The 12,005-nt window shown below is 61.6% G+C and overlaps 1 protein-coding gene across 1 annotated transcript in view; it reads right to left on the reverse strand.

Annotated features, from left to right (window-relative positions):
• The window catches only part of WIZ (WIZ zinc finger), a gene marked incomplete at both ends in the record, with an annotated part of 57,956 nt that overhangs the window by 1,164 nt on the left and 44,787 nt on the right, over positions 1–12,005 (reverse strand). Inside the window, 7 exon segments of the mRNA XM_082334061.1 lie at positions 4–243; positions 245–285; positions 681–1,211; positions 1,440–1,569; positions 1,669–1,976; positions 4,204–4,707; positions 5,378–5,542. Of these exon segments, the coding sequence (XP_082190187.1) occupies positions 4–243; positions 245–285; positions 681–1,211; positions 1,440–1,569; positions 1,669–1,976; positions 4,204–4,707; positions 5,378–5,542 (1,919 nt within the window).

Below are 12,005 nucleotides of genomic sequence, written 5' to 3' on the forward strand. Positions count from 1 at the left end.
GGCTTGAAGGCTGAGCGGCATCCGGCGAGCGCCGCCGTCGTGATCCCGGGCGTGGGAAGAGTTACGGAATTTCTTAGTGAAGGGTCGTCCGCCTTGGATGTAGCTACGGTAAGCGCCGGCTTTTTGGGGTCGATGTCGGATCCATTCGCTGAGGGTCTCGATAGGCGAACCGTTAACGCACCATTCGGTGACGCCGAATTGCCGGAGATGCGCCCGCGCGTGGCTGGCCAAGGCTTTGCGGTTTTTCGAAGTAGAGGCCGCACAGCTCGCAGCAGGCTTCGCTGGCTGACGGGGGGGGAAAACGCGCCGGGGGTGAGCAGGCGAAGGCAGGGCCGCGGCACGGGGCCGGTTCCCCCCAAAAACCGGTGCCGCCGTGCTTTCAATCCTCCGCGGGATTGAAATTCCCCGTGTTTTCCAGCTCTGGAAGCGTCCCCCGGCGCCGCTGGGGGTTCAGTACGGGGGGAAAACTCCACGGAGCCAAGCTAATTTGGAGCAGGGGAAGCAACGACCCCAAATCTCCGCTCCCTTCTCCCTCCTCCGCATCCTCCCGAGCCAAAACCCCTTTTTTTGGGGTGCGGATTCCCCGTGCCCACCTGACCGCGTGACGGAAATTCCGGCGAGGTGGGGCTACACCGCGCTTTTCCCCCCCCTCCGCCTTTATCCCGCCATCCCCTACTCACACGTGTGCGCGGGTTTGTCGTGCACGGACTTGGTTTTGAAGGGCAGCTCGGTCTGGATGTAGGCCTTGTGCTTGACTTCGGCGTGAGGACCCAAGCGATCGTCCTGTAACGGTCGTTTGGCGGACAACGGCGTCAGGAAACTGCCCTGGGGTTTGCTGGTGAGAGGCGACAAGGAGATCTCCCGGTTCAAGGTGGAAGCGCCGGGGCCGGGTTTCCCCGTCCGCCCGCCCAGGGGAGGCAGAGCCATGCCCTGGAGGATTTTTCCGGGAGATTTGGGATCCGTTCCTTCCTCCCCGATGGATTTAGGGGGTTCGATGCTGGAGGTGTGCGGTTCCTTCTTGATAACGCAAGGTTTGGATTTCTTCTTGAGGATCTCCCGTAGCGTGTCGATGGGCGAACCGTTGACCGACCACTCGGTCACCCCCATTTGTCGGAGGTGAGATCGAGCGTGGCTGGACAAACCTTTGCGGTTTTCGAAATATTCGCCGCAAAATTCGCAACGGATATCTCGCACCGGGTCGGCTCGGGAGGCTGCGGGGAGAGACGTGGGGGCGGGGAGAAAGGCCGTGCTTAACCCCCTCTCTACTCCTCCCCGGCTGCGGCGAGGGGTCCCCCGCCACCGCAGCCCACGGGAAGATGACGCGGGCTCCCCTCAGCGCCTCCCGAAGCGAGACGGAGCCCCGCGTCCCCGTCCCCGGGGGAGCGCGGTCCCGCTCGGCCGCGCGGACGGAGCGGGGAAGGCGCCGGCCGCGCACTTACAGAGGTTCAAGGGCGACATCTCCTCCCGCGGGGACCAGGCTCGGTCGGACGGGTGAGGTTCTCCGTGGAGTCCTCCCGACATCATCTCCCGCTTGATTTCCACCCTCAGTTGATCTTGTTTGAGTTTCTTCTGCAAGGAGGGAGGAGAAAGGCCTGGAAACATCTTCCGGGCGGTGGGAGGTGGGGACGAGGTAGGAGATTGCCCCATGGGGCTGCCGGGTTGCTGGACCTTCTTGGCGAGGGTGGGGATGTGAATCTCTCCGGGACCGCGCGGCTCCAAGGATCCCATGCTTCCCAAGAGCGTCTTGGCCATGGCTTTTTGCCCGGGACCGGTGGGATTAGAGGCGCTGCTCCGCGGTTGGGTTCTCCGTTTGAGGATCTCCCGTAGCGTGTCGATGGGCGAACCGTTGACGTACCACTCGGTCACCCCCATTTGTCGGAGGTGGGATCGAGCGTGGCTGGACAAACCTTTGCGGTTCTCGAAGTATTCGCCGCAAAATTCGCAGCGGATATCTCGCACCGGCTCCGACCCCGAGGCTGCGGAGAGAAAAAAGAAAGACCGGCGTTGCTCAAGGGACGGACAGGACAGACGGACACAGCCCGCGGCGGCAAAGCCTGAAATGGGAAGCAGGCTCGAAGGCATTGGGGTATCCCAGGAAAACGCAACAGGCGGGGGCTGCGGGGAGCTGGAGGGTTTCCCGGCCAGGCCGACGGCAGAGCCGCGATCCGGAGCACCGGGATAACGCGGATGCTCGTGTCCCTTCCCCGCTTGCGTCCCCGGGAAGCGGCGAATCGCGCCGGCGCCGCAGCATCCGAGCCCAGCCGCCGCGGGGGGGAGGAAGGGCTCAGGATGAAGCCGCGCTCCCGGCCAGCGCGGTGCCGGCGGCACCGGGACAAACACCGCGTGCCTAAACCCAGCGCGTCCCCACTAATCCCATCTCCTGCCTCCGGGAAGCGCCAATTCCCAGCACGTTGATGAAGAAGAGGAGGAAGACGAAGTGGGAAGAGGTTTTATCACCAAAACCAAGCCGCAACCTGAACCACGCGATAACCCGCCGGAGAAACGCAACTTCACCGGTCCTTGTCCAGCCTCCGGCTGCGGAGGGGAAGGGAAAAACCATCGGCGCTGCGGCGGGATGGGGAAATCGAGGCAGATCCCTGCCTGGAACTGGGGCAAAAACCACGCCAGCAGCTTGGACCCGCACGGCAAGGGAGACTCCAGCAGGATAATTTCAGGAGGGGAGATCGGCGCTCCCGGGCACCGTGCCGCCGTCCCTGCCGGCAGAAAGAGCTCACCGGGATGGTAATTTCTAACCCGAGCCGGGATTTTGGGCGCCGCCGAAGCGATGAGAGGGAACGGAGGCATCGCAGCAGCCGAAACCCTGCTCACGGCGCAGACCGGCCCTGGCCAACACGGCCACGGCTTCGATTTCTCAGCCGGTGAAGGGGAACGAGGAGATCGGCTGATTCCTTGTGCCGCGGCTTGGGATCTGTTGGCCGCAGCAGCTTGCCGGGGACTTAGCTCAACGCCAAGCGGAGCGGCCAGCCGAGAGGTCGTCTGCTCCTCCGGCTTCGTTAGCAGGCAGCCCTAACGAAGAGGAATTACGGCGCTGGCTACGAGACGGGCATAAAGCCCTTTTCCGTTGCTGGTCCAAGTTTTTAAAGGGCTGCGAGGACGAGCCGGGGCCAAACTCTGCATCGTCTGTCACCGGTGGAGGAGCAGCGTCCCCGGAGAGCGTCTCTGCTCCGGCAAAGCCCCGGGCGCATCCTCCAGCTACAGAGTCCGTCCCGGCAGCGGCCAGCAGCCGGCTCTGCCGTCCCGGAGCTTTTCAGCTTGGGAAAAGCAAAATGGTAGCCAGGATGGAGCAATTTTACAGCCCTACGGCTCCAAGAAACCTCGCAGGGTTAGGAAATCCCCAGCCACGGGGATTTTGAGGGATAAGAGGTCTTGGAGCTGCTCCTTTGGCGAGGGAAGGAGCGGATAGAGCAAATATTAGGACACCAAATGCACCGCGATTCCCACCGGGAAAGATGAAACGCCTGTTGGCGCTGCCAGCGGTGGGACGGGCTCGCTGGGCAAGCCCGGTAACGAGGACGAAGAACTAACGAGCCAGAGAAGCCAAAGAGCCCGTTGAGCTGTTGATGAAGATGTTCCCGGCAAGACGCGGCGCTCTGGGAGAAGGCAGCAAGAGCCGGGAAAACCATTTTGGTCCCAAGGTGTCGGAATAAGTCACCGATGGAGCTTGGGGACGAAGAGGGACACGGCAGCGCCAGGGCTGCGGTCCCAAAAGCCGCGGCGGCGCCTCTCCGAGCGCATCCGACGCTGGAAACGGTAGCGGGGAACGGGCTGATGCCGGCCAAACGCACCGCGCTCTGTTGGGATAGGGGAGCCGGCTGTGCCGGATCGAGCCGCGGCGCGGGAGGGAGCGCCACGGCAGCCGAACCGCGGCATAGAGGAGCCGAGGGAGGTGAGAAAAGCATGGAAAAGAGAGAGAAAGAGCTCAGAGGGCAGAGAGCCAGCGGTTTTCCCGAAATCCCGACGGGAATGCCTGTTTGCCCACTCAGGGAAGACTCTGATAGTCGTGACCGAGCGGCACTATCTCCCCGGCACGGCAGTTACCAAACACCGGCTCCTCCACCGAGCTCTGCGCCCTCCCAGCCACCGAGGGACGCCCGGCTTGGCAGGAGCAGGACGGGAAAAGCCGGGAATTTCCCCCGCCCTCAGCCGAACGGGAAACACCGGTAAAAACAAAAAGAAACTCACTCAAATTGAGGGGTCCTTCCTCATCCGCCTGCGGCCACTGTGCTTTTGGGGAGCTCTGCAGAGGGCTCAGCGAGAGCTTGGAGCTCTTCTCCTCGGGGTTTTTCGGAGACGGGGACCCCGAAAGAGCGGGCGGCACCTTCTTAAGGATGGGGGATCCTGGTTGGGAGAGGTTTTTTGAGAAGCCGGGAGGGGATTTGATAGCTTTATTAACGGGACCGTCCGGCAGGCGATCGCCGGCCTTGCCGAGCGCCAGGAGCGTGGGTCGAGGGGAACCGGCGGTGGCGTCTTTGGGGGAACCGGATTTTTTGCCGAGGGCGGGAGACAGGGGGCTGCCGTCGGGTTTGCCTTTTTGTTTCATCAGTTCGTAAAGCAAATCGATGGGAGCCCCGCTGCTCTCCGATTCGGCTACGCCGAGTTGTCGTAGGTGAGACCGGGCGTGGCTGGATAAGCCTTTGCGGGTTTCGAAGCAGGCGCCGCACACTTCGCACGTCGTAAGGTTCTGGGCTAAAAAGAGAAAGAAAAAAAAAAAAAGAGAAAGAAAAAAGAAAATCAGGGCACAGCCGTGGCAGGAGGCACAAGGAGCAGCATCCAGGAGTCGTTTCTCCCCCCTGAGGGATTTTTACCACCCCCAACCCTAATTTTGAACGTTAAAATGCTCCGCGCGTCCCTGCACGGGCAGGAATAAAGCGGGGAAGCGCGAGCAGAGCTGTGGAAGGGCAAGGATCGCTGCTCTGGGGTGGGAGGAGGCCGGTTTTCCCGCTCAAGGATGTTTTCCAGAGTGTTTTTGGAAGCCTTGCCCACGGTTCGGTGAGCCGCAGGGAGGCTCCGAAGCCCAGCCAGCGAGGGAGAGGGATCTCAAAGCGATTGTTTTAGGGGAACGTCGTTAATTAGGAGAGGAAGGACTGATTGAGGTGGTTTACGGAGGACAGAGAGTGCACGCCGGTCCCGGCGAGCTTTGGAAAGCTGCTGGCGCCGGGGAAAAAATGCGACATAAACCAGTGATACCAGAGTACCACACGGCCACCCTCTTAATTAGAGGATTAATTAAGCAAAAGGACCTGAAAATCCTCCCAGATCGGGTTAAACAAACGCCTGCCAGGCTCCCCGCTCTCTCCTCACAGCAAAAACCTGGCGCTCGGCTGTCAGGGACAGAGAAGCCAGGTAAAATACTCACCTTTGGAGTCCTGAGGCTCTGGCTTGCTCCCGGGCGGCTCAGGAGACAGTTTGGTCCCTATCCTGGTGGGGGGTTGATCCAGCTGCCCGGCGGGAGCGCTTTTTTTCGGGAGAGGGGGTGAACCCACCTCCATGGCCACCAGTTCTTCCTCTTCCGGAGCCAGGACTGCCAAGAGAAGGAGATCATTAGCCCCCGAGAGCAGATAACAGGAGGAGGGAGGTCGGGGTGAGGAGGTGGCTTCATATGATGAAGGTTTGAGCTGCTCAAGAGGGAGAAGCGACGCCGTTGCTGCAGAAAACGGGGCTCTGCAGGGGCTGGCGGGTGCTTTTAGAGGGGGACACCCGTCCCGGTGGCAGGCGACGCGTGGCTGGGACGGCGGTGACCTGCCAGCGGGATTTGGGGGTGCTTGGGGACGGTGGGAGGGGGGAAACGGTGGCAGCTCCCTCCGAGGGGACGGTGGCAGCTCTGTGAGTGTGTGGGAACACGCAGGAAGGTGGCAGCTCCCGGGGCGGGGGACATGTAAAGGTGGCATCTCTCTGCGGTGGGATGGATGGAGGCAGCTCCCTGAGGACGGGATGGGGACAGTGGCAGGTCCCTGGTGGGGTGCGATGACAGGGACGGTGGCAGCTCCCTGCTGGGAAGGGGGGACACGAAGGTGGCATCTCCCTTTGGGGAGGAGGATAGGGATAGTGGCAGCTCCCTGTGGGGAAGGGGACACTAATGGTGGCAGCTCCCTGCCATGGAGGAGACACGGATGGTGGCAGCTCCCTGCTGGAAATGGGGGACATGAAGGTGGCATCTCTCTTTGGGGAGAACGGGGATGGTGGCAGCTCCCTGCCAGGGAGGGGACAGGGATGGTGGCAGCTCCCTGTGGGGAAGGGGACACCGATGGTGGCAGCTCCCTGCGGGGGGGAGGATGGGGAAAGTGCCAGCTGCCTGTGGGGATGGGGACAGGGATGGTGGCAGCTCCCTGTGGGGAAGGGGACACCGATGGTGGCAGCTCCCTGCCAGGGAGGGGATGGGGATGGTGGCAGCTCTCTACAGAGGGGAGGATGGGGGTGGTGGCAGCTCCCTGCAGGGAAAGGGATAGGGAAGGTGGCAGCTCCCTGCAGAGGGGAGGATGGGGGTGGTGGCAGCTCCTTGTGAGGAAAGGGGACACCGATGGTGGCAGCTCCCTGGGGGGAGGGGGACAGGGAAGGTGGCAGCTCCCTGCGGGGGGGGGAGAATGGGGAAAGTGGCAGCTCCCTGTGGGGACGGGGACACCGATGGCGGCAGCTCCCTGCGGGGGGGAGGCCGGGGACGGCGGCAGCTCCCTGCGGGGGGGAGGCGGCCACTGGCAGCCCCGCCGGGGCCCGGGGGCGGGTCGGGGGCTGCCTCGGGCTCCCCGGGCCCCGCTTCCCACCCCGGGGCGGTGCCAGGGCGCGGCCGGGATTTGCATCCCCCCCACCCCGGGGTCCGTCCCCCCCACCGTGAGGCAGGCGGGGAGGAGGGGAAACGTTGACAGGAACCGGGCGCGGCCGGTTGCGATCGGACAGGCCGGGCCCGGAGGGGATGGCGGGGCCCCCGTGAGGGACAAAGCGAGGCCGGGGGACGGACAAAGGAGGGCGGCGGCTCGGCGACAGCCGCCTTCGCCGGGCCTCCCCTTCCCTTCTCCGTCAGGGCCGGGCCTGGAACCGGCGGCGGCCCCGGGTCGGGCCCGACGCTGCGGCGGGGAAAAGGTGGTGGTGGGGGGGGTGGTGGCGGTGGGGTGGGGGCCGCGGGTGGGCCCGGGCGCGGCGAGGCGGGGTCGGCGGAGGAAAACGGGGGCTCACCCGGCTCGGGCGCCGCCTCGGGCTCGGGTTCGCCGTCCCCACCCCGGTCCCGGTCCCGGGGTCGCGGTGCCGCCGCCGCTTTTGTCACTTTGGGCTGCGAGGAGGTGGAGGCCGCCATCTTGGCTCCGGCACATGCGGGGCGGCCGTCAGGGCGCTAGGCCGAGCGCCGAGCCGCCCGCGCCCGCCCGCCAGGGCGAGCGGTCGAGCGCCGAGTGACGGGGAACGGCGATAAAGCGCGGGGGGGGGGGGGGGAAGGCCGAGCGCCGAGCAATCGTCGCGCCCCCGGCCGGCAGAAGAGCGCGGGAGGTGGCGACAAGGAGGAGCGCCGAGCGATCGAGCGGCGGCGTGCGAGGCCCGGGGCTCCGGTTACCGGACAAGGCCCCGGGCCAGTCCCAGGCCCCCCGGGGGCTCCGGTTACCGGACAAGGCCCCGGGCCAGGCCCAGGCCCCCGGGGCTCAGCCCCATGGCGTTCCCCTGGCCCCATGGGCCCCAACGGGGCCTGGCTGCCCCTTGGGCCCAGGCCTGGGGTAGGGGACAGGGCCCGTGTCCCTCCATGGTCCCCCCTCACACCTCCAGCCCAGCCCCACAGGCCGCCCGGTCCCTAACTCAACCTCCCCCTCGCCTCACGGGGCTCTCCAAGCCCCCACACCGCTCGCCCAGCCCAGCCCCGTACCCAGAGAACGGGACCACCCCGTCCAGCACCTACCGAGATGGAAAAAGCCCCCCAAGGGCCTTTCTCCGTGCCCCCTCGGCCTCTGCCACAGCCCGGGGTGCGACGGCGTGCGGGTTTCTATCCAAACCACTCCAATAAAAGGCAAAAAGGGAAGCCATTTGCTGTCTGGAGCAGGGATATGGGGACATCGGCCATCCACTGCCACCCCTCCTCAAAGCAGGGGTTACAAATAACGCCTAAACACGGATCCAGACCCAAGAAATCAGAGGCAACGGCAGCAAAGTCTCCCCGCTCCCAAACAGACTGACAAGCGCTCCCGTAATAAGCTGAGAATTCTGGGTTTTTGGCAAAAGCTGTTCCAAAATTACAGCAGGTGTCGGGAGAGAGCGAGCCCCACAAAGGGAGACGCGGCCACGCGCTGCCCAAGGCAAAGAGCGGCAACGACGCGTCCTACGGGAAAATGGGAACACTGCCGGAGTGCAGCGTCAGGAGGAGGAGAAGGGAATGGGCTGGAAACACGTGTAGGAAACCAAAATCCACCCGGATCGGGAAACAAAATCCACCTGGATCGCAAAGCAACCGTAACAAGCGCAAACCGTTACCCTCAGCGGTGAGAGGAGACGACCGATCCCTGCCGGAACCGTCCCCATCCGCTCCCGGCACATCAGGATGAAGAAGCTGGCTGCGACCGAAGGAACTTACGGGTAAATAAAAGTTACTTATAGAGCCCAAAATAGAAATACAGAAAGACGGAGCGAGTAATCGTTACCTTGGACAGGTTCTGCTCAGCCCCATCCTCCTCCTCACCTCCCTGGGGAAGGACAAGCAGAGCCCCAACGTGGCCACAAGCGTTTCCGTACGGTTTCTGGGCTTACGAGTTGAAAACGCATTAAAAGCTGGCTGATTCGGGCCGTAATTACACCAGGAAAACCCGCGTGCGATGGCAAACGCGGCTGCTGTTCCCAGAGTGCATAAACAAAACCGTACCAAGAAGAGGCAGTGGGGGAAGAGGAGGCAGCCCGCGAGAGCCACAGCTAAAACAAAACCAGACCCACACTGGACACTTCATTTTTCAGCACGGGGAAGGTTTGGAGGTTCAAATTCCCACTTTTGCATCGCAAGACAGCTTAAAAAGGGGTGGTAGATGGTTCATCCATCCACCACCAGCTTCTGCGAGGTTAAAAAAGCCACGATGGGCTGAATCCTGACATTTCTAGGGAATTTCAAAGCCCGCAGCAGTAACCAAAGGTCCCCAGGGGCTCCGGTCTCCGTGCAGTGATAACACGGAGGGTCTCATCCTGGCAGCTTTTGGGTGCTGAGGTGACATGTGCTCACATCTGCGGGGTAGCACAGAGATTGACGAGTCCTCAAACACCCGTGAAACATCCTCACGCTAATTCTCAACAAACCACGCTCAGAAGAGGGGAGAGAAAAGCCCCTCGTAGCAGTCGACAACCCCATCGCACCTGGAAAAAAGGCTCCGGTTGGACAACCTGTTGCTTTAACCCGGAATCAAAGGGATGATCCGTGGAGCAGCCGGTGCCGCTTCCGCGCTACAGAGCTCAGCTGTGGTCTGAGAAAACGATTCCTCAAATTTGAGCCAAAATATTCCTGAAGAAGATCCAGGGAAGGCAACGAGGGGTATGGGAAATGCCAGGACAGGCAGGGCTGCCTGATCGCTGCCTCGCTAACGGGCTCCGTCTGGGGTGAGGATGAAAGCATCTGTCTTTGCTGGCCAGCCTCCCGCATCCAGAGCTCTGTGCGAGCCGATTCCTTGCCAAGGGGGTTTTGCCAGCTCTCCGTCGCGCTTTTGAGCTCTCAAATCATTTTAAACGCGGTGCTTCCCCTCGCTGGCTCTGCCGAGGACGGGCTGCTAACAAACTGTGCCTAAAGTTCCTCTCTTCTTTCTCTCCCGGGGTGGTAAGACATAAAACCTCTCCTTGGCTTAAAGGAGCTGGAGTAAAACCAACATCAGGACTAGGAGGGCATGAGGAATCGCTGTGGCAGGCGCAGGAGCTCACCAAAATTTAACGGGGAGAGGAGAAATACAAGAAACGGATGCTGTTCCTTCCTCCACCGATATCCTGCTGGGATGCGGAGGTGGTGGCGAGGCCGGTTTTGAACCCGACGTGGTCGCAGCACCCACGGGTATCCCTGGGTCATCCCAACTCAGGGCTCCCCCGCTGCGACATCCCCTTCTCAAGCAGTTACAAACCAGGGTCTCCCCAAAAAGATTAGGAAAGGGATAATTTCAATCCTTGGTTGCCAAGGCCGAAATAGGTTATTGCGACCATTTGCCTTCAAGTGCTGCCCCCAGGGAGATTCCTGCGCCGGGAGACCTGGCTGAGAGATTTCACGCCGTCTCCTGTGGCCGTAGATCAGCAGCGGTGAAAACAGAGCTCAAATTGAGGCTAAAAACCGACGTCCGGCCTCCCTGCGGCGCTGCCTACCATCAGAAATCTTCAGAGACCAGGAGAAAAGACAATATCGAGGGCAACGGCCCGCGTTATCCCCGTGCAGGGGAAGGAGGGAAGGGAAGGAGGAGGCCAACGTGAGCTTTTCAATAACCTGGAACTCGAGAAAGGAATCAAAGACGGTGGAAAGTAGGTCAGGCTGCGGGTGAGCGCAGAACGAGCACGCAGGGAGGAAAATCAGAAAGGCCGACACAAAAGGAGAGCGTGACCTGAGAACCGTAACACGAGAGGGTCCTCAGGGCACGTTAACGGCGGAGAGAGGTGGCGGTACCTCCAACCCTCTCCAAACTCAACGGGACGCAGCCCTGAGCAACCTGACCCGGCTTTGAAGTTGGCCTTGCTGGCAGCCGGGGTCAGGTATGGACCTCCAGAAGGTTTTTCTAACCTCCCTTCATCTGCGATTAACGCAGCCGCCACGGGACGCGCGGGGCGTGCTCCTCGACGGAAGGGAGGACGAAAGGCCACGTCCGCAAAGCGTCTCAATTCCTTCGCGGAGGGCGACAACAATTAACCAGAGCAAGCAAAGGTCAGGATGGAAATCAGAGCCGCTGCTGAGCTACGCCGAGGTCTTCGCTCTCAAGTCAAAGTGTCGAGGAAGAAGTGAGGCTCAAAAAACCCCATAAAATCTACAATAAATGTCCTCTTCCGGCCCTGGTTGTGCTGGTGGAGGAGCCTTCCCCATCTGATCTCCTCCAGCCTCTCCACAGCCTCTTGCTGAGGCTCAGGCTGCGGCTGTCCCCGTCCCAAGCACCACAAAGTCACAGGCTCCTCTTGGCCCTGGCCACGCTGGCTCGCGCACCCTGGATAAAAAGAGGTGGGGGGAGGAATCGAAGAGGCTCTGGGGTCTCTGCCCACTTGTATCTCCGAGCAGACCACACCAGGGTTCCCCCTGGACACCCCTAAAATCAATTTTGGAGCCCTTGACACTCAGACCCTGTCCCTTTTTCACTCGTTGGCCACTGGAAGGAGCTCTCTGTTCTCCACGTGTCCTGGAGCGCAGCCCTGCAGAGGGGGATCTGGGGACTTTGGGTGATGGGAAGCTCAACGGGAGCCAACCAGGTGCCCTCATGGCCAAAAGGACTACCCGTATCCTGGCAAACCGGTTGAAAGACGTGGTTGTCCCACATCTTGGTGTGTCCTGTGGGCACTTTGGGGCTCTACAATCTAAGAAGGACATAAAAATATTAGAAGGTGTCCAAAGGAGGGCAACAGAGATGGTGAAAGGGGTAGAGGGCTTGTGAGGAGCGGCTGAGGATAGCAGGGTTGGGCAGCCCGGACAAGAGGAGACCAAGGGGTGACCTCATTGATGTCTACAACTTCCTCGTGATGGGGAATGGAGAGGGAGGTGCCGATCTCTTCTCTCAGGTGTTTGGTGATCGAGAACGGCTTAAAGTTGTGTCAGGGGAAGTTCGGATTGGCCATTAGGAAAGAGTTCTTCATGGAGGGGGTGGTCAAGCACTGGGACGAGCTCCCCAGGGATGAGCTCGTGGCCCCAAGCTGGTAGGTGTTGAAGAAGAGTTTGAAGAACGCTCTTAGATACAGGGTTTAACTTTTAGGTTGCCCTGTGTGGAGTCAGGAGTTGGGCTTGATGATCCTCGTGGGTCTCTTCCAACCCAGGAGATCCTAAGAATGTTCCTTTCTTTCCAAAAACTGTACGCTAGGGAGGGAGA

This window comes from Platalea leucorodia (genome assembly GCF_965183815.1).
Source record: "Platalea leucorodia genome assembly, chromosome: 29".
In the NCBI taxonomy this organism is placed as follows: Eukaryota; Metazoa; Chordata; class Aves; order Pelecaniformes; family Threskiornithidae; genus Platalea; species Platalea leucorodia.